Raw genomic sequence first — 23,660 nt, 5'->3', positions numbered from 1 at the left:
GTCTAGTAATAGTTTACTGTATTACTATTAGCACGTTTTCAAAAAGACGTTCCTTAATTTATTTTGGTAACAAGATTGCTAAAAATGTTGCATTGTATATATGGCTGTCCAACGGGATGGGCGTCCCGTCCAGTCCCGTCCCGTCCCACTTAATTTTAAACGGGATGGTCCCATGTTAAACGGGATACGGGATGGTCATTTCGTCCCGTTTATCCCGTCCCATTTTGTCCCGTTTCGTTTTGCCCCGTCCCGCTCATCCCGTATGTCCCGTCCTGCCCGTTCCGTCCGTCCCTTCCCACCTGTCCCGTCCCGTCCCGCGTCCCTTTTTTAATAATTATAGCCGTTGGGCAACGGCTATAATTGCAAAAATAGCCGTTCCCAACGGCCAAAAAGGTCATATTTGGCCCCCACTCCCACCAAAATACCCCCTACCCCCAAACTTTTAATATAATCCCTAAGTTTATTAAATTACACTTTGGCCCTATTTTCTACTATAAATACTCCAATCCTTCTTCATTTCTTCCCACAAAAATAAATTATTCTCTCTCAAATCCCTTTCATTCTATCTATATTATTCTCTCAATTTTCTCGCAATCAAGTGATAAGTTTCAAGTATTTGGACAAATATTTGGAGTAACTTTCAAGCTTCAAATTAATTTATCAAGTATTTGGAGCAATAGTTTGGGTAATTTCTTCAAGTTTCAATATTTAATCACGGTGCACTCGTTCCATCTCCTAATTTTAATATATATTTTTTGCGCATTATTTTAGTGCTTAATTTTTGTGTTTACTTTACGTGTTCTATTTTCGTATTTCATTTGTGTTTTTAATTTTTGTGTTAACTTTTTAAATTTAATTTCGTATTTAAATTATGGCACCTAAAAATATATTTGGCGTATTTAAAAAAACTAGTAAAAAAGTAGTAAAGGTGAAAGTAGTAGTAATCCTAATCCTAGTCCTAATCCTAGCCCTTCTCCTATAATTAGAAAATATATAGATGAAATAACTCATGTTGATGAAACTTCATTTTCCCAACCCCCGCATGTTATAATATTAATTTCGGAGAACAACTAGATCATGAAACTTTACAAAGACAATTTGGCAAGGATATTTTTATTGAGGACGAAGAAAATGAGGATGAAAAAAATGAGGAAGAAGAATTAGATGAAACACCCACTAGTCCTGCAACACAAGCTCCAACTCAGAGTCAATCTCGATCTGGAGCTTTACCCCCTGTACCTCCTGTAAGGGGTAAGCCTAAGGGTGAACGTCCCAAAACATCACTTGTATGGAAATTTTTTAAGCATGATAAAATCAATCAACGTGCTACATGTGAAATATGTAAGCAACGATTTGTGCACACCAAAAGTGGTGGGACGGGAGGTTTATCTAGGCATTTAGGTAGGGACCACAAAGCTTTATGGATACAAGCTAAAATAGAAGCCGGGCAAATACCGGATCCTAGCACTTGTACTAGCACTCCTAGTATATCTGGCGGGGGTTCTAATTTTTTACAACAACAGCTTGACCCTGCTTCTGGTACGATTTTACGCCCATATAACAAAGATAGAGATCGTGAGAACTTAGCAAAAATGATAGATGTATGTGGCTTACCTTTTACTTTTCCTTCTCACCCTGCTTTTGTTCATTATATACAAGAAACTTATAATCCTTCTTTTCAAGGTTTTCCTAAGACTACAGTTAGAAATGATGTTTTTAAATTTCAAACTGAATATCTTCAGTATATTCGTTGTGTATTTTTTTTACTTAGATTGTAAAGTATCTATCACATCTGATATAGGTCGTAGTCCTAATGGTTGTGATTATTTAACTGTTACATGTCATTGGGTTGATCATCACTTGAACATGCAAAAACGTATTATTGGTTATAAATTTATTGATTCAAAACACACTGGAGCATATATTGCAACTATTGTTCTACAAATACTTGATTTTTATGGACTCATTGATAAAGTTTTAACTATCACCTTAGATAATGCTTCTGCTAACACAACTGCAGCAACTAGCTTAAGAACTAAATTTTGTCCAATTAATCCGGCAATTTTTCATGTTAGATGTGCATGTCATACTTTTAACTTGGTTGTAAAAGATGGTATTAATTTATTTTCTGATGCTTGTAGTAAAGTACAACATGCTTGCGGCTATATTTTTCGGGCTAATAAAGCGAGTAGAATTCGTGAATTTGCTCAACAATGTGCTAGTGCTAACCTTCCATATAGAAAAGTTCCAAAAGATGTTTGTGCTAGTTTCCTAATTTTTGTTTAATTTTTAAATTTATTGAATAAGTCAAAAAACTAGATGTTGCAAACTTTAAAAATTTAGTCATTGCCAAAAGAATATCCGTTGTCAAACTCAATGCTTAAATAATTTTTTTTAAAATAGTACTTAAGGCCCGCGAACCCGTCCCGTCCCGTCCCGTCCCGTCCCATCTCGTTTGTTAGCGGGAGGGGATGGGCCTACCGTTCGTCCCGTCCCGTCCCGTTTGTTAGCGGGAAGGGATGGGCCTACCGTTTTGTCCCGTTTATTCCGTCCCATTTCGTCCTGTCCCGCCACCGTCCTGGCTAAATGTCGTCCGTCCCGTCCCGTCCCGTTGGACAACCATAATTGTATATGCCAATATTTTATATCATCTGCATTCGGGGGCGGAACAAGAGTATAACTTACGGGTTTGACCGAAATCAGTAGCTTTCGTTCAAACCATGTATTTGTCTTAAGAAATTCATTGAACATGTATAAATTATTAATTTAAAACCCAGTAACTTAAAAGATTTAGAATTCTGAACCCATAAGTTTTAAATTCTGGCTCTGCCTCTGTCTGCATTGAGGTTAAATTGACTCAATACGGTACACGTATCAAATCATATTAATTTATCATAATCAAATGATAAATTGAATAAAATTAAATATTAATGTATGTCTTTTTTGCATAAACGTAGGTAACGAGATAAATGACCAAAAGCTGATGATCTTTGCCTTTTACTAGTAAAAGAAAAAGCCCTAAATATCATTTAAAGGCACTTATTATCGCTTGTAAAATAATGAGAACTACCATGATACTATTACTTACCATGGTGAAAAAGCATCGTCTCATTCTTATCCAAATAAGTTATCCTCTTGTATAGTGGGTTAATTCTTATTGCATTATCATGTTATCTAAGAGATAATAATATTACCAATAAGTTCTTTTCTAAATTCTTTCCTTTTCCTACAATATTTTGAGAGTTTACGATTATCCAACAATAGTGTAAAAACTATTTAAACAATCATGACACAAAATGAGTTTAGTAACTTGAAAGGAAGGTCGCGAATTTGTTGCGACGGACCAAATTAAAACAGCAACAACAACAACAATAATGTTTACTCGTAAAACGGTACAGTTGAATTTGTTCGTAGTTTCTAAATAAGTAAATTAGTTTGATCCAAAAGATAATGAAATAACTGATAAAATATAAAATACTTAGCCTTAGAATGTAGATGGAACGACAGAGTTGATGAGTCCGGGAACAGGGTTTTCGGGCACAACAATAATGAGATCAAAAGCGAGAAAATAAAATTGTATTAGAATGCTATATAGAATATAATGTAAGTTAGCCAAAAAATTTGTGTCATTTACAATGGTAACCGAGCTCACTATTTCTAGTTATGCCTATGGAAAAAGGTTCTAGGATCATGCCCTCCTTTAATGCCAATTATGAGGATCATTGATGAAGATATAATGTTGAGCGTAAATCCCAAATTCTTTGTAACATACTGTTGCTCTTAATGCTATAGAATATTCCTTAGTAAATGCTACCGGGCGCAGAGCATTTAATACACTTTTATGAACGTTATCCATTCCGGTGACAAGCACTGCGGCTGCGTTCGGTCCTCAGCCATTCTATCTTGGATTCTACATGCCCTCCTTTTAGTCATCCATGTGTCATATCATATTTTACCATATACAGATAGTCCCCCAGCTTTCCGGTGACATAACTGTATTACCGAAAAGTTGGTAGAAATATCTTTTTGGCTGGAATTACTATAATTCCCTCTGAAGGTCTCTGACAGTTGATTAGACACATGTCTCTCTGTATTTAATACCCCGAATACGTGTCATCCCATGATTCAGCATAGTTTTTACCGATTATCGAGGTAATCATGGTCATGAATTTAGCCGCCAGAATTTTACTTATACACAACTTTAGTTTCCTTTGCGTTTCACAATTGTTCGAGCTTCTAATTTGCGTCCTTGTTTTCCATCCTTTTTCTAATTTTCTTCAAACACAAACTTCGTACCTTCTTCTTTTCCAATGTCTTCTTCCTCCAAACGTGGTGGTTCTACAAAGACTAAGAACAAAACCGAGGATTCTGTTCCTCCAACATTGGATTCCGTCATCCCAAGAAGGCTTAGTACTTCGAAGGATTTTGAAGAGAAATTTTCTACTGCTAACCCTCGTACACGTGCTATTAGTAGGTACCCTTCTTCCATTCGTCCTTCCAGTATTCCTGCTATGAAGAAAGACTGCCACTGTAATGAGTTGGAAATTATCGCTCCTGATCTATCAGAGCGAGTGACCCTTCCCAAGGAAGGTTTTACATATTTTTTCACGTATCCCTTTACTTTGGGTGCGTTTTCTTTTAGCGGAGAGCTTGATTCCGTGATTGCGGAGTTTTGCCTTCGCTACCAGGTATGTTTGGCACAGGTAAGTCCTTCAGTGTGGAGGACGATCGCCTGCCTCCGACGCTTGTGCCAAGAAACTGGGGAGGAGCTAACCTTAGCTCATATGATGAATCTTTATTCCTCCAAAATCTTCCGCGGGGGAATGATAAACCTTTGCAAGCGTGGCCACTATGCTTTGTTGTCTAGCATGGATGATGACAATTATCATGTGTGGATGGAACGATTCGTTGTAGTTGCCACCAACGACATCATTCCGACAACGACTTCATCCTTTTCGGTTGCTTGGAACCGCACTCGTAAGTTATTTGTATAATATTCCTCTTACTAGATATTCTTCTATGGTTGTATCATCTCTTCACCCTTCGCATGTTTCAGCAACTCGATGGCTCCCATCAACGGTGGAAGGTTTGAACCGATGGGTTCAGAAGATTTTGGACGTCACAACGCCCGAAACTCATTCGTGGAAAGAACTGACCCTTAAATACGGGTGGAAGGTGAAAAATCATGGTAACTCTAATTTACCTTGCTTTAATTTTTGTATATGAAGAACTTGGTTGAACCCTTCTGACTTTGTTCATGGAATTAGGTCTACCTACGGGCTCTGTTGATGCCCCCGAGGAGGACGTTCTAGCTGATCTTGCTGATGCAGCGAGGCTGCTTCAAAAAGCACTTACTCGAACAAGTATCTCCGGGCCTATTTCGGGTGCAAATATTTCCTTATAGAGTCCCCGCCCAGAGGATAAACAAACAAAGTGAAGACGTTCCTCCGCGGCTGGGGAAAAGAATAAAAGGGCAAAGATTGCTGCCCCCGAGTCATCTCTGATGGCAATGATGACTGGTCCTCCTTACGGTCCGTTCATAGACACTGCGATGATCAATGATAATGAAGAAGCTGGTGATGAGGGAGCTTCTTTACATAGAAGGTGACGATCCTCATCATCTCAACAGGATACTCGACCTGTTGAGATAATTGCACCAATTGAAGGCGACGTCTCAGCACTTTGGGGAGAAACTAATTTAGAAGAATATGCCAACTCCCGTTTTCGAGCCCCATTTGCTGTAATCGGTGTCGCGGGGCTGAGTACCGGGTCCTTACCATCTTTGGTTGGCGAGCATTCAACAACCGGCACTGCATTTGATGCAGTTGCCTCTCATTCTTCAACTCCATCAGTTTCATCTCCGCCTTCACCGGCACCAGCAAATGCTACATTGCTTCCATCTTCATCCACTCTTCCACCAGCAGTTTCTACGTCACCTCCATCAGTCGCACTTGACCGTGAAGAAGGTGTTCCTCTTCCACAGTCCCCAGTTCATGGGCATTTGGGGCAAAATTATGTTGCCCCTTCTGAATATCCACAAAGGAGGAGGAACGTTACTCTTTCGATCTCTACCGGATGTAACTTGCTATCCCAGCCGGTAGAGCTTGCTAATTATCTTAAGCCTTTGGCTTCATAGAAGGACTGGGAAAAGATTCAGACACTCTCGGGAGAGTATTTGTTGAACAATGCCATGTACAATGCCGCTGTGGTATGTTTTTTCCTTCCTTCGTTACTTCTTCTACTTCAGTATGAATGTATTCTAAGTTCTACTTCTTCTTGTTTTGTAGGCCAAGTTTCTTGCTTCTGAGGGCCTTCAAAGGTTGATTCGTGAGAAGGATAAAATTACTTTTGAACGGGATCAGCTTTTGGCGGAATGGGACCAAACCGCCTCTCGGAATTGGAAACCAAATCTACTGAGGCCATTGTTTTGGAGGCTCATCTGCAGCAAAGCGAGCAAGAAGTGGTAACCCTTAGCCAATAAATTGGGCCGTTGAGGGTTAAATTTGATGAGGCCAAGGCCAAATGGGCAGAAGTCCAAAACGTTGTTATTGCTGCAGCCGACCGTGAGGCTGCCTCCGCTAAAAGAGTGATTAACTTGGAGGCAGCCTTGAACTCCAAAAGTGAAGAGCTTGCTACCGTGGAGGTGAAACATGCTTAGCTAGAAGAGAAGTATATGAAAATTATGGAGCATAATATTCTCTTTAGTTCAACTGTCCACGAGATCAACGACAGCCTCCAATCTGCTAGATCCGCCCGGAAAAACCTTTTTGCTGAGGTTACTCTCAACTCAAAGAAGAACTTAAGCATCGAGCGGCTTCCCTCATTGTTGAAAAAACTTATTCCATGTATAGCATAAGGAGAAAACCCTTGGAAGAGGCCAAAGTTGATATCATTGATGTTGATGCCGAAATTGCTAAGGCCCGAGAGCTTGAGTTGGCTACAAAAAATAGACTCCCGGTGCAGTCTGATGCTCCAGATTCTTCTAATTCCGGTTCCGAATTTTTGGAAATTGAAGAGGGATCGGAAGGTGATGAGGCCGAAAACCAAACTGGGGAAAGCGTTGAGCCATCGGCGGAACCACCTACTCTTTTCGGCAATGCGGATACTTCTCTTCCTCCTGGTCCCGGAGTCGCTGCAGTTTAGCTTTTCCTTTCTTTTCTCATTTTGTACTTGTAATGTTTTTGCCCGTTCTTGTGAATAAACACATACTTTTTGTTCAAATAACGTTTGAGTCTTACTTTCGTTTGAATATCCATGCAAGCTTTTAAATTTTGCATTTGCTCAAGAATTCCGTGCATGTTGTTCAATTCGCACTTTATTATGTGTAGTCTCTGATGCCTTTTCTTCGAACCATTTTGGTTCCGAGTATTATCCTTTTTACGTGAGGATTTTTATGAAATTTTGTGCAAGTTTGCTTTTTGCATCCTTTTCATATGCGGCTTCGGGTATATTTTTTCCCAATGGCATTTTGGATTTCGGGCATTAATTCTTCCGGAACCAACCCTTTAATGTGAGGATTTTATGAATTTTTGTACAAGTTTTCTTTTTGCATCCTTTTCATATGCGGCTTTGGGTGTATTTTTTTCTGATGGCATTTTGGATTCCGGACATTGATTCTTCTGGAACCAACCCTTTAACGTGAGGGTTTTTACAAGAGAGGGTCCTCTTATGTTTACGGTGCTCTTGAAGAGGACGTCTCATGTTCATTACGATACTAGCATTTGAAGTACTTGTTTAACTTTCAAATGACAAAATCAGCTCATCACTCAGACAAGAAATAAGATAAAAGCAAAAGGGTTTCATTTTATTCCTTCTATTTTCAGAAATTACATAAGCTTTTTGCTATGCAGAAAAGAAATTGTCATTATTTATGGCTATCTTGTACAACTTGTTTCTACGGGGCTAGCTTTGCAGTCCCCTGGCCCGATGATGCATTTCGTTTCCAAATTTTCGTTCCCGGTTGACATGGCAGTCATTGTTGTCGTATCCTCATATCATTCCCCCCAGTGTTTGAATGCGAAGAATGCGAATTGAAACACTGGAAGTCTTGTATCTTCGAAGGTTCCACCAATGAATTTCTAGGTAATCCTTCACTCGGCAACATATCTTGTTTCCCCTTAGGAATCCATGCTATCGAGCAAAAGAATACCTAACAGTCCTCTGGCGGTTTGTGCTCGTGAACGGTCGGGTAACCTTTGCTCGATAGTGTCACACCTCCTTTTTCCCGAGGGATAGGGGTGTTTTTTCAATTGAAGTGACATTAATCGAAATGGGATTATTTTTTTATTTCAGAGTCACCACTAGGAATAATTTATGGTGTCCCAAGTCCCCGATTTATTTTAAATCCCAAATCGAGGAAAAAATAACTCCGTTTAAAGTCTGCGAAAATCAGAAGACCGGGTAAGTAATTCTGTTAACCCGAGAGAAGGTGTTAGGCATTTACGGGTTCCGTAGTTTTAGCACGATCGCTCAACTGTTATTAATTGACCTAACTATCTTATTTTGAGACACATTTGAAACCTATTGTACATTTTTACCTTTTAAACCCTAAACCCTAAACCGCTTTTAGTATTTATGAAATTTATTTGAACACGTCACGATGTCGTGCACTCGTTTGTTTTTGTACACATTGTGAATCGCGCCACGTGAAACGCACCCGCGATTTACAACATGTTACTTTTATTATTATATTTAAAGTTATGGTCGGGTCACATGAAATGCACACCCGAATTAGAATTTATGTATCGTGACCATGCCACGGGAACTGTACCCACGGCCACGATAATTTACTAATCGCTCCCAAGGCAGACTACGGCGTTCAAATTTGTGATTCTTAGCTAATCTGGGATTGTTGCGAGAGCTCTCACTTATGGACTTGACTTATTTGTTAAGAAAAGCATGCTAATTTTACGGAGAAAAGACAAACTTATGATAAAATTCACATAGATGACTTCGACTAAAGCGAATAGGCTCCACGTTGTTGCTACTTCATTTGAAAACTTATACACCAAAGCTTAAAAATTTAATTAAACTATAAGATCCTATAGCAGCCTACTCCTAAAGACCTTAACCAAACAATTAATGAATCATATAAGTGTCATAAGCATGTTAGTATCCATCTTCTCGAAGACGTGTTGTAAAACTCACATAGCAGACAAGATATAAACTAATATTGATGCAGCTCTAAGGAGCGTGATTAGAAAATTCAAACAAAACTCAAAAAGCCAATATCAAGCTCAACATTATCACATAATTAGAAACATATAAAAATGATAAAGAGAGTTAAGAGTAGAGGAATGGACCTCGATAAGTTTTCTTTATATATTCGAATCCCCGACGATTACAACTTAATGAGAATTTTGACGATTGAACTCGAAAGGAAGATAAAAAAAAATAGCAGCGACCAAAATCGAGCAAGGACCGAGAACCGGTAATAAAACTCGAACGGCTAACAGAACCTCAAAAACCTCGAACGGGCCACGTGCTTACAGTAACTCGGGCTCGACCAAGCTTGTTAAAGAGCTGAATATTAATGTATGAAAAAGCTTGACTAAATATCTTTTGAACAAGAATTATAGGCAAAAGTTTACTTTCAATGTACAGAGAAGAGATTGCAGGTAAAGAAATTTCAGGGGGGACAATCATATTAGCCAAACTCAACAGTAGCAGAAACAAGAAGAGTCACCGGTTTTGTGAGCTCAAATCTGTCATGTTCCATCCATTTTCTCCCAATATTTCCAAGTATATATTTCTTGCTCATCTCATCATTTACTTGAAGTTTTGGCTTTATACTGTGAGTCCAAAAGTGATCTCTCAATTTTTGAGAGAATCAAATCTAAGGTCTTGGGGTGGGCGGCGATTCTTGAGGAGAAGAAGATGAGAAGCCGCTGCTTCTCTTAGCTCTAGGTCATGGTAAAATTATTTTTTTGTATTTTTAAATGTTATAATAAAGTAAAAATAGAGAAAATAGGCTAAAGTCATGATAAAATTAAAATACTATAAACATAAATATACTATCTGACCTTAAACTAAAATGAAAAGGTTTTTGAGTTTTAAAATTGTAATTTGAAGTAAAAATTGACTGAAACTCCATAAAAATTAAAGTTAAGTTAAATAAATATTTTAAACACTAAAATAGCTCGAAAACGCAATGGGTCAAAAATTACGTGCTTACAGATAACAAACTTAACTTCCCGGTGGGAATTTGCTATCGAACCAAAGATTACCTAATCGTCCGCGAGTGAAAACTTGCTCGTTTGCCTTGCTATCAAAGTTCTTATTGCTGTTGTCTTCGTAGTATGCTTTCTGTTGCTGCCTCATTAAATACCTTTCCAGAAAAACCCAATTGGGACAAAAACTGAATGAAGAAAAAAAAAAGTGCAATACATACTTTCTGTTTGAGTGTTGTTCATCAGCAATAATATCTTTTGAGGTGTGCCACGTTCCAATTGTTGGGCAACTTGTCCCCATTCTGGTTCTCTAACTCGTATGAACCTTTCCAAGTGACAGCTAAAATCCGGTAGGGACCTTCCCACGTTGGACCTAGCTTTCCTGTGTTGAACTCTCGGGTATTTTGTGTTACTTTCCTTAGAACCAAGTCCCTTGCTTTGAAAAAACGAAAATTGGCTCTTCGATTGTAATATCGCTCCATCTTCTGCTTTTGAGCTGCCATTCTTACATGCGCTAAGTCCCTGCGTCCCTCGAGTAGTTCCAAGTTGATTAGCATTACTTCGCCGTTCGATTCTTCATTTGTCTGATAATATCTCAAAGTGGGTTCGCCCACTTCGACCGAGATTAGGGCTTCAGTAGGCCCATAGAACTTCGGGCAACTCTTCGGCCCATTTGCCTTTTGCTGCTTCCAACCTTTTCTTGAGGTTTTGAATAATCACTTTGTTTGTTGACTCTGCTTGACCGTTTACGCTCAGATGATAAGGCGAGGATGTGATTCTCTTTATTTTCAGGTTTTCGAAGAACTTTGTAACTTTTGCACCAATAAATTGTGGCCCATTGTCGCATGCTATCTCTTTTGGTATTCCGAACCTACAAATTATATTTTTCCACAGAAAATTGACCACTTCGCGTTCTTCAATTTTCTGATAATAACCTGCTTCCACCCATTTAGAAAAATAATCAGTCAAAATTAAAAGAAACCTTACCTTTCTGGGAGCCGGTGGCAGCGGTTCGACAATGTTCATCCCCCATTTCACGAATGACTACGGGGACAGAACCGAATGTAAGGGTTCTGCCGGTTGATGTACTAGTGATGCGTAGCGTTGGCACTTATCACATTTTTGTACGAAATCTTTGGCATCTTGTTCCATGCGAGGCCAATAATATCCTGCCCCGTACCAATTTCAGCACCAAAGAATATGCACCTGAGTGGTTGCCGCATACCCCTTCATGAACTTCTCTCATGACATAGTTAGCTTTTGATGCTCCTAAGCACCGGGCCAACGGGCCTCGAAAGGATTTTTTGTACAATTGACTTTTCTTGAAACTATATCGTGGAGCTTTGGCGCGTAACACTCTTGATGCTTTGGGGTCTTCGGGCAACTTTTCATGCTCGAGATAATCGATTATTTTGTTTCTCCAGTCCCATACCAAACTAGTCTAATTTACCTCATAGTAACCATCTGTGTCCACGACTGAGTTCATCAGTTGTATTACCGTCCCTGATTTCGATCTCTGGATTTCTGTCGATGAGCCCAAATTTGCCAACGCATCTGCTTCTGCGTTATCTTCCCTCGGGATATGAGTAATTGACCACTCCCGGAATCGCACCAATATATCCTGAACCTTTACCATGTATTATTGCATACTTTCTTCTTTGGTGTCAAAAATTTCGTAGACCTGATTTACCACCAACTGCGAATCACATTTGATTTCAATAACTTTGTAATCAAGCCCCCGGGGTAATTCAAGCCCTGCAATCAAAGCTTCGTACTCCGCTTCATTGTTAGTTAAAGGAATCATTCTGATGGCCTGCCTTAAGGTTTCCCCCAAAGGCGTGACCAAGACTATTCCGAGCCCAGACCCTTTTAAGTTTGAAGCTCCATCCGTAAATAAGGTCCAAACTCCATATGTCATTTCTGACACCATTATTGCCTCCTTGGTTGCCTGAGGCAATAGTCCCGGATCGAAATCGGCCACAAAGTCAGCCAAGACTTGCGGCTTAATTGCAGTCCTCAGTTTATACTCTATATCGAACTCACTCATTTCGACAACCTATTTGGCCAATCTATTCGAGAGCTTGGGTTTATGGAGGATATTCCTCAAAGGGAAAGTAGTCACCACAACTATCAAGTGGTATTGGAAGTAGGGCCTCAATTTCCGAGCAGTGACTACGAGAGCTAAGGCCAGCTTTTACATATGTGAGTAGCGAGTTTCTGCTCCCGTTAAAATTTTTCTACCGTAATAAATGAGAGATTGCGTACCTTCGTCCTCCCGGACTAAAACAACACTTACTGCAACTTCTGAAACCGCGAGGTAGACTGGCAACATTTCTCATTCTTTTGGTTTTGAGAGCAATAGAGGGCTTGACAAATATTCTTTAACTCCTTCAAGGATTGCTGACACTCCGGTGTCCATTCAAAATTATTTTTCTTTTTGAGTAGTGCAAAGAAGTGATGACATATTTTTGATGAATGGGAAATGAACCTACTCAAAGCTGCCAATCTCCCTGTGAGACTCTAGACTTCTTTTACGTTAGACAATTGATCCAATTTGTCCTTTATGGCCTTTATTTTGTCGGAATTTACCTCGATTCCCCTTTGTGAGACTAGGAATCCTAGGAACTTACCTGAACTGACCCCGAAAGCACACTTCTTGGGGTTAAGCTTCATATTATGCTCCTTCAGGATGTCAAATATTTCTTGCAAATGCTTCAGGTGGTCACATGCATTCAAAGACTTAACGAGCATATCGTCTATATATACTTCCATAGTCTTTCCAAATTGTTTTTCGAACATCTTTTTCACAAGCCGTTTATAGGTGGCTCCGACGCTTTTTAACACGAAGGGCATCGCATTGTAACAATATGTACCAAAATTCATTATAAACAAATTCTTTTCCTGATCTTCTGGGTTCATTTTGATTTGATTGTACCCAGAATAAGCATCTAGAAAACTCATTAACTCGTGCATGTCCGTGGCATCAATCATTTGATCGATATTTGGCAATGGGAATGAGTCTTTCGGGCACGACTTATTAAGATCCTTATAATCTACGCACATGCAAAATTTATTATTTTTCTTAGGAACTACTACTACATTGGATAGCCAGTATGGATATCTTACCTCTCAGATTGAACCAATCTTAAGTAAACGGGTTACCTCTTCTTTGACGAATTTATTCCTTGATTCGACAATAGGGCGCTTCTTCAGCCTTACCGGAGGTATGTTGGGATCCAAGCTTAACTTGTGCATGGCTATCTTCGTCGGGATTCCTGTCATATCCTCGTGTGACCATGCAAAACAATCAGCATTAATTTTAAGGAATTCGATAAAAGCAGACCTGAGCTCCGGGTGCAGTCATGTTCCCAAATGGAATTTCCTTTCTAGGAATTCTTCGAACAACGCAACTTGCTCTAGTCTTCTGCCGTGGACTTCGCCATGCCTGTCTCTTCTGGTACTTGAAAATACCTTGGTACCTGGTATTGTTCTCACTCTTCTGTCTTTGGGCTAACTTCATCTGGTTCGGGGGCAGACGCCGGTTTCGGTTCCGGTAATTGCTATGCTGCATGTTCCTTTCCTTTGCTACTGGAGACTGAAATTACATTCATCCCTCTTGCTGCCGGTTGATCACCCCTTATATGTTTGATCCCCTCGGGTGTCAAAAACTTTAACAATTGGTGATATGCTGAAGGCACAACTTTCATCTCGTGCAGCCATGGTCTTCCCAAGATGATGTTATATCCCATGACTCCATCTACCACTTCGAAGAGAGTTGTCTTCATTACTCCCTCAACATTCGTGAGCGGCAAAATTTCTCCCCGGGTTGTCACGTTTACGAGGTTGAATCCAACGAGGAGTTTCGTTGCCGGGATAATGCTTCCGGTGAGTTTAGCTTGCTCCAGTACTCTCCATTGTATGATATTAGCAGAACTTCCTGGATCCACTAAAACACATTTAATTTTAAAATCTAACTCATTCAAAGAAATTACCAGTGCGTCATTGTGCAGTAGCCACAATCCTTCTGCATCTTCATTCGTAAATGTGATATCGTCTTCCTGGAGCCTTTTACTATGAGTTATCGATACTTTTGTCTTCTTTGCTGATGAAAAGATGACCCCATTAATCTCATTCCCTCTGAAGATCATGTTGATCATTTGGCGTGGGGGTTCTTCTCCTGCTTTTGAGGGTTCCGCGTTGCCCATGTTCCGACCATAATTATTTTTAGCTCGCTCACTCACTCAAGAATTCTCTGAGGTGACCATTCTTTAACATTGCTGCCACTTCTTTCCAGAGGTGTCAGCAGTCCCCAGTCTAGTGGCCGATAATGCCATGGTATTCACATCATAAATTGGAATCCCTTTGGTTGTGATCACATCTCATAGGTCTCGGGAATTGTGCCTATTTGATATTTCTCATGGCTGATACCAACTCTACTATACTGACGTTAAAGTTATACTTTAACAACTTTGGGTAAGAAGAATCTCGCGACCCCGAGATTTCTCTATCCAATAGCGATCTGTTGTTCCGGCTACGATCAGTTCTTCTATCAATGGTGAACTTGTCTGCTGTCCGGAAGCTCCTGCCATGACCTTCTGTCTGCTCGTAGGGAAAAAACCGCCCCCTCGAAGTCCGTCTATCCGTGTCAATATCATCTTTCATTTTTTCTCTATTCTCCTCCTGTCCTTTGGTTGATAATGGAAAGCCAACTTGATCGTCTTCGATCCTTATTTCGACTCGTACCGGTTGGGGACATCCGCCTAAATCGTCGCTTGAAACTCGAGCAGACTTACTTTTAACTTCCGGGAAGCATCCGAACTTCTCGGATTTAAACCTTTTGTGAACACTTCAGCCGCCCATTCATCCAGGATTGCCGGTAGTAACATCCTTTCCTTTTGGAACCGAGTAACGAGCTTTCGTAATAATTCGGATTCTCCTTGCGCGATCCTGAATATGTTGGCCTTTCAGGCTTTTACCTTTCTAGCAGCGGCATGAGCTTTGATGAAAGAATCTGTGAGCATCTCAAAGGAATCTATGGAATGCTCGGGCAATAATAAATACCACGTTAAAACTCCCCTCGTGAGAGTTTCACTAATATTTTTCAGCAACACAGACTCAATTTCGTGAGGAGCCACATCATGTCATTTCACTGCTGTTGTGTAGGTGGTAATATGCTCATGTGGATCTGAAGTTCTGTCATACGTCTTCGGGCATTTTGAACCGCTTCGGGATTAATTCTGGGGCCGTACTCGGTTTGTACGGTAATTGAATATACTTCTTCGAGTTCGGGCCTTTCAATACTAGTGGTGCACCCGGGATTTGATCCCTGCGGGCGTGTACTTCCTTCATGAACCGCAAAATTACCTCCTTGAACGGATCGTTACCGTTGTTGAGGCTGGATCTACTCCCCTCGGCCCCGTCGGAGCCAACTTCATCCCTGGGAGTGTTGTTGTCGACTCTCTGCGTCGTTTAGTTTGTGGGAAAATCGGGAAGAATTGAATCTCACCTGTTCGCATTATTTGAAGCACCTGATAGAGCCTGCTTTAGTTCCGTCATAACCTGATCCTGCCGTGTGAAATGGCCTAGAATGATTGCATGTTGCTCTTGCAGGACCCCCATTGCATCCGCCACATGCTCTTCATCAGCATCATCGAGAGTCGTCTCCCGAACCATTCGAGGGTACCGCCCGTCATGCACTGGTGTGGCGTCATTCCCCTCATTGCGAGTGTCACTGATTGAATCCTCGATGTGAGGCTGCTTCCCTTGAATTTCAGGGTTGCGTGTGTCGTTAACAATATTATCTGCCATTTTTTGTGATTTTTGCTAAGACAAAGTAATCAAACATGTTAGTAAAAAAAGACAAGGATCAATTTAATCGCACGACTGTCTAGGTCCCACAGTGGGCGCCAAACTATTTACCCGTAAAACGGTACAATTGAATTTGTTTGTAGTTTCTAAATAAGTGAATTAATTTGATCCAAAAGATAATAAAATAACTTATGAAATATAAAATACTTAGCCTTAGAATGTAGATGGAACGACAGAGCTAATGAGTCCGGGAACAGAGTTTTCAGGCGCAACAATGATGAGATCAAAAGTGAGAAAATAAAATTGTATTAAAATGTTGAATAGAATGTAGTGTAAGTTAGCCATAAAATTCGTGTCATTTACAATGGTAACTGAGCTCACTATTTATAACTATGCTTGGGGAAAAAGGTCCTAGGAGCATGCCCTCCTTTAATGCCAATTATGAGGATCATTGCTGAAGATGTAACATTGAGTGTAAATGTCAAATTCTTTGTAATGGGCCGTCGCTCTTAATACTGTAGAATATTCCTTAGTAAATGCTATCGGGCGCAGAACATTTAGTACACTTTTATGAACGTTATCCATTCCGGTGACAAGCACTATGGCTGCGTTCGGTCCTCAACCATTCTATCTTGGATTCTACATGTCCTCCTGTTAGTCAGTCATGTGTCATATTATATTTTACCCTATACAAACAACAACAAAAAATCTGGTGTATTCTCACAAGTAAGGTATGGAAAGGATAGTGACCAAATTACATGAGTTAAAACAATTTCACATTGCTCATAAATTTATATTAAAAAATCGTGAAAAATGAAAAGAGCATTGTTTATAGGGACGAAAGAAATGAACAGGAAAAAAATAAAACATGGAATGAATATACAACAACAACAACCCAGTAAAATCTCACTAATGAGATCTGGGGAGGGTAGTGTATACGCAGACCTTACCCCTACCCAAAGGAATAGAGAAACTATTTTCGAAAGACTCTCGGCTCAAAAAAAATAAAAAAATAAAAGGACAAATGAAGACAATATAAGTAATGCTATTGGCTATAAGCGTGTGTTGGTCTCGTGTATTTTTGGACGAATAAGAGCAGGTCTATGACTACGTCAAACAAACCGACCAACCAATCAAAAGGAAGCCTCTCTCTTTAACACGTATTTTCTTTTTCTTTTTAAATCTTTTACACGTATTTTCTTTTCTCTTTTTAATCTTTTACACGTATTTCCTTGTTTTATTTATTTTAGAGAAGGAAAATATTTGGAAGTTCTATAAGATCTTTTGTGCCTTATTTTTTTTGTAAATATGGACATACAAAGTAAATAAAATGCAAATGGTTGTTTTACAATTTTCTAGCAATGTTCACACTGGCAAAGTCCAAATAAAAGATATGACAACAGCAAATTTAGAATAAAAGAAAAAGATACGTCTATTGTTTTTAACCCCAAAAAAGAAAAAGAAAACAGAAAATTTAGAAGAGCATAAACTAAATAATTGACATGAACGTTCATTTTTTAGTAGATGGTCTATCAGAAATAATTTCTCTACATTCATAAGGTACACCTCACCTCCTTCCTCCCCCCTCCTCCCTCAGACCCTATTTGTGAAATCACACCGAGTATATTGTTGTTGTATTCATTTTTTATTTTGGGTCAGTTTATGCTTACCTCGGTTGTGTCGTCAGATACAATTGCTACCTATTTTCAGCATAAATATCGGGTAATTATTATCACTATAATTTAGATAGATAAGAAAAAATTACCTAATATTTTTTTGAATTATAATCTCATATGATTTTTATCTCGCTTCATTCGAAATATGTAATAGTTAACATTTTTCATGTAAACTAATCACATGTCACCGCTAAAGGATGTGGTGAAGCGGATGTGACTGATCTTTTCTTAACTAGAGGTTTCAGGTTTGAATCTTGGGTATAGAAAAATTCTTGTTGGGCAGCTCACGCTTCCCTCCGATTAGAGCCCTACGTAGTGCGAATTCGGATATAATATGCTCTAATGCGGGTATCGAATATTGGGTGGAAAACAAAAAAAAAATAAAGAAGATGTATCCCATATCTCTTGTAATTTCAGGGTTCATCTTTTTCTAACAATGTCAAATTTCATCAGTTAAATTAACCTTTGAAATTGTACAGAACATCATTCTTATAATTCCTACCCGCTAGTTTCTCATCCACATTGAACTAATACCCCATAACCTTAGCCTTTGTGCACCCCTATCTTTTACAACCTACGACTATTTTTGTACAGTTCGGTAATAAAAAATACTTACACCTGATATTTATATAGTCAAACCAATTAATTTAACCATAAAAATCACAATGCAGTACAGCTATTTACTTGATATTTTAATTATTAACTTCTTTCACGCATGTCCTGCAAAAATAATAGCATCTAATAAGTCTAGTATATGAAGTCCCCACTATATATTATATTCACAAAACTTCTCAAAATAATTAGTTAGATATCGAAGCCCTATTCGTGGTTTAGACCTTTTGCCTCAATTAATTAGGGTCTGACTTTGAGCCCTCCTACCTTATAACCACTATTTAATTTATTTCTCCTGCGGTTCCAAAAATTTAACGACTCAACTTCGCCTCGGACAGTAAAGTCAAACTTCTCTATAATAGTCTTATTTATTTTAATTTGTTTTTGCTGTTATAGTAAAATGTTGTTATAGAAAACATATATTATAACATAATATAAAAATTGGTTCGAAGAAAAATATGGTTTTTATAGTGAATGACTCTTATATATGAGGATGTTGTTATATAAAGAGGTCTGACTGTACTATACAAACTTATTTATTTCATTTGCTTGTGACACGAGAAGAAAGTAGCTTTGGAGGAACGGTAAAGTTGTATTCGTGTGACCTATAAGTTATATGTTCGAGTCGTGGAAACAGCTACTAATGCTTGCATTATAGTAGGTTGTCTACTTTACACCTATTAAGGTGCAACCCTTACTCGGACCCGCTTGAATTCGGTAAATTGAGTTCATATGATTTGAATTGGCACGCGAGAAATGTTACTCCTCAAGTATCGTCAATTCCAAGTTCCAACTGTTTGAGATTTAGAATTAGTCCTCAAATATAATCGTTTTCTAATGTTAATATTTCACTTCTCTCAACAGGTGCTCACAATCATCGATCACATGACCTTAATAAGATTGACTTCTTCCTTTCAAATAGGATTGACTTTTTTAAAAATTCAATATATAACTCAATCCATGTTTGACTCACCATTTTTAGAAACCTCATGCTGACTTTCTTAAAATAAGTAAAAGAAACGAAATAAAATCTCGTACTAACTCATCTTCTTACTATATATAATCACGTACACTAACATATAAATTAGTAAAATTATATACACTGTAGTATGAAAATTCTTTACAATATTAATGCAGTTTAATATGTGATAACAAGAGTTATTATTTGTCAAATTATCATAAAAATTTACTTATTTTTTTTATTACTTTATAAGTGATGTGTAAATATCTTTAAATATACAAAATCAAAACTCACATATATAATACTATAAGTGGTTTATAGTTCTTGAAGATCTTAATAATGGTGCGTTGACATAATTTTTTCTTTCATTATTTTTATTGCCTTGTGCCTTAGGTCAGTTGGAGCTAACTTATATAATTTTACAAGGCACGAGTGACCTACGAATTAATATTTTAAAAGAACCCTAAAAAGAAAAAGTCAATCCAACCATCTTTTCAAATTAATAAAAAGTGATGATGCATGTGTGGTTAGGGTTGTGCCAAGCTGGTGAAGAACAATCCTTACACTAAGACGTTGCTCCAATGTCATGTTTTGTCTTGTCCTTTGTTCTTGATTCATTGCATGATTTTGGATCATGTCACCTTATGCCTTAGTTTATATTTCTATGTGAGTTGCATACATAATATTTTATGTCTTTTCTCAATTGGCATCTGTGTTTTTTCTAAGTTTAAAAGGGGACCCCAAATACACAGCGAATATAGAAACAGATGAAAATGAAAATGTCAAAGGCTAGTTTTTATAGCTTAATTTGTTTTATTTCTTGCAGTAAAGGACATTTTGATTGTCTTACCCCCCCGGCCCCCGGTGGACTTCTTTTGTATATGTAATATCACGTCTGTTCGAATATGTTTATTGTTTTAATCGTTTGTGGTTCGAAATCCAGTGGTATGATTAATTTAGATTTACGCTATGTAGGATCTATTTAAGGATGAAAAAACGCTCTTTATTAAAAAAAAAATTATTTTTCAAAGCTTGAACCAAACTTATGATTAAGAGCGGAGGAATTCCGTCAATCCCACCGCATCTCCTAAAAGAACGGTCGCTTCTTGTTTGCCCAAGAAAGAGAATAGTTTTGAAGATTGACAAAGGAAGTCAAATATGAACCAGGTCCATAACTGGCAGACATAGACACCGGCAGAGTCAAGGCACGTGAGGTGCACATGCAAGAGATAAGCGTATTCTGGTAGAATGAGATATCTCCTGATCGAAAAGATTGCAAAAACGATAAGGAGAAGGACTCCTTATTCAGTAAGAACGGTATCTAAGATAAGGAAGGATTTAGGAGTTGAGTTTAACTAGAACTCTTCCACCAAGGAAGAGTAGCATTAGAATTCTAGTAAATTCTTTATCTGCTAACTCCTATAGATTGCAGAATGTTCTTATTGTACAGTGACGCGCAAAAGCAGAAGTTAAGCAAGAGTTGAGAGCAAAATAGCGAGGCAACTTTGCAAGCAGTTCGAGTGATATTTGAGTGTGCGAATTGACGCTACTTGAACCAGCTAGAAGAACCAGTTCCAACTGTTGTCTTTTAGTCTAGTTATTTATAGTAGGTGATTTTAACTTGTACCTTTTTAGCTTTCTCTAGAAGCGTCTGTAATAGGTACGTTGTGTTTCAAGTTAGAGTTAACTTGAAATTTATCGCAAATTGCTAGAGGCTAGTTTGCTACAAAGGGTTAGAGGTAATCCTAGGTTTACAAAAGAGTTTTTGTAAATGCTGTTTTGGCTCAATAATTTAGTAAAGAGTTTTGGGAAAATCCTACTGGGAAGTAGGTCGTGATTTTTTCACCTTTTGAGCCAGGTATTTTCCACGTAAAAATCTCTGTATTCTTTATTTTCTGTACTTATTATTCCGCAACAGTAGTAGTTGGAACACATAGAAGAACCAGGTCCTTCTATAATCTGTGTACGCGAAAAATTGGACACCTCATAAAGCAACCCCCTTCTTGTGTGGTATTGACGTATAAAACATCAATTGGTATCAGAGAAGGTTATCCTTGAAGAGGCTAACACCTTAGGATAAGATCAAGATGAGTGCACCACTTGGAAACTGGTACTACTCCTGGTGAAAAAACAGAATGAGAGACCACATCATAGGAAAAGACTATGAGTTATGGGACATTGTCACAGATGGTCCATTGGCTACATGAAAATAAATGCCGAAGGAGAAGAGGTGTCAAAAACAAGAGCTGACTGCACTGCTGACGACTTGAGAAAATGGGAGAAGAATGATAAGGCCAAGAAATGGCTTGTGTGTGGACTTGGTCCAGACGAGTATAGCAGAATTCAAAGTTGTACTACTGCTAAGGAAATTTGGGACACCTTGAAAGTGGCTTATGAAGGAACTGCTCAGGTGAAGAGGTCCAGAGGTACTTTACTATATTCTCAATATGAGAATTTTTCTATGAAGGAAGGAGAGACTATCCAAGAGATGTATACAAGGTTCACCACACTGACTAATGAACTAAAGTCTCTTGGAAGGACTCTTCTTGAAGAAGACAAAGTTGAGAAGATTCTGACTAGGGTTCTACCAGTTTCTTGAGAAAGCAAAATCACTGCTATTTAGGAATCAAAAAATATTGCCACTCTTAGGTTGGATGAGCTAATTGGAAATCTCACTGCTTATGAACTTAGAAGGCAAACCATGAAGATGGATGTGCCCAAGAAGGAAAGGAGCCTGGCACTCAGAATCACTGAAGGTGCTAATCTGGAGGAAGATGAAATGGCTATGATCACCAAGGACTTCAAGAAATACCTTATGAGAGGAAAAGGTTCTTCAAGAGGTGGAAATTACAACAAAGCAAGGGTTCCTGAAAAAACGACCAATGAGGGCTGCTACAAGTGTGGGAAGACAGATCATCACATCAAGAACTGCCCTCAATGGGAAATTGAATGGAAGAAGTAAAGATCTGAACGAGGGAACAGGAAGAAGGAACAAGTTCATCCCAAGAAGAACAAAGGATCAACAAAGGCTATGGTTGCTGCTTTGGGAGAAAGTTCAGATGAGGAATCAGATGATGAAGATGGAGATGAACAAGCACTTATGAAAATTGGAGAATCAGATGGGGAATCTCATGAGGAATCTGAGGTAAATATAATTCATCTCAAAGACAAGATTAAGTTTTTGTCTAAAGAAAAACTCTCTAAATTATTGCTAGATTTCATTGATGAATCTGAGGTAATAAATAAAGAAAAAGAACAGTTGTCTATGGATTGTGTGATTTTAAAAGCAAAGTGTAAGAACCTGGAACTCAGAGTTAGTGAGACTGTGAGTGAAAATACTGCTCTGAAGAACCAAGTTCATACATTTGAAGCAAATGCTCTTGAGTTAAAATCTGAAAATCTAAAACTGAAACTAGGAACCAGTAAGAAGATAGTTGATCGCACACAACTCACTTTAGAAGAAAATGTAGGCAAACTGAAAGATGAGTTATATAGGAAGGATGAGCAGGTAAGAGTGCTAAAGGAGGATCTAGGCAAGGTCAAGCATGAACTAGACAGAAATAATAAATGGAACAAGTCCTCCGATGCTTTGTCATGGCTACAGGAACATCATAGTAGCAATAGAAGACGACTTGGCTTTGGGAATCAGCTACCTAAGTGGGATCCTAAAAGCAAGTACCTCACTCTTCCTGAGAACAATATTTGTACTCACTGTGGTAAGACTGGTCACTATAAAAGTGAATGTAACGCAAAAGAAAGGGCCAATAAAAAGAACAAAAATTTTATTCAAGGGAAGAATTGTTACCAAGTTGGGCTAAAAAGAATTTAATTCATCCTTTTTCTTATAGAAAGGGACCCAAACTAGTTTGGGTTCCTAAGGCTAACCCCTGATTTCCTTTTGTAGGTTCAAGTGAAGGGGAACATCCATATATGGTATATGGACAGTGGCTGCTCAAAGAATATGACAGGAAGCAAGGACCAGTTCCTTTCACTTGAGGACCTAAAATGAGGAAATGTCTCCTTTGGAAATGGAAAGAAAGGTGAAATCATTGGGGTTGGTAATGTAGGTAAGGATGACTCTCATTCCATTGAGAATGTCTACTTGATAGACGGCTTGCAGTATAGCCTAATCAGTGTGTCACAATTGTATGATAGAGGTAACTTGGTAGCATTGACCTCTACTAAATGTTTTATGATAAATCTTATCACTGACAAGATTATTTTGCAGGGTAAAAGAGTAAATAGTATATATATATATATATATATATATATATATATATATATATATATATATATATATATATTATAGATCTGTCCACACTCTCAGAGAATGAACTAACTTTCTTAAGTGTGCTGGATAGTGATCCCCTTCTTTGGAATAAGAGGCTTGGACATGCAGTCTAAGTCAACTCAACAAATTAGTCTCCAAGGACT

The 23,660-nt window shown here is 38.5% G+C and overlaps 1 protein-coding gene across 1 annotated transcript; it reads left to right on the top strand.

The window, feature by feature from the left end:
• Window positions 1-21,396: 21,396 nt before the first annotated feature.
• On the top strand, window positions 21,397-22,188 carry LOC138896296 (uncharacterized). The gene is made up of 2 exons (XM_070181094.1): window positions 21,397-21,807; window positions 21,850-22,188. Exons 1-2 carry the CDS (start codon window positions 21,397-21,399, stop codon window positions 22,186-22,188), a joined length of 750 nt encoding a protein of 249 aa, XP_070037195.1.
• The last annotated feature ends 1,472 nt before the right edge of the window (window positions 22,189-23,660 follow it).

The sequence above is a fragment of the Nicotiana tomentosiformis genome, chromosome 7 (assembly GCF_000390325.3).
Source record: "Nicotiana tomentosiformis chromosome 7, ASM39032v3, whole genome shotgun sequence".
Lineage (NCBI taxonomy): Eukaryota > Viridiplantae > Streptophyta > Magnoliopsida > Solanales > Solanaceae > Nicotiana > Nicotiana tomentosiformis.
This window is presented reverse-complemented; position numbering and strand designations above follow the sequence as displayed.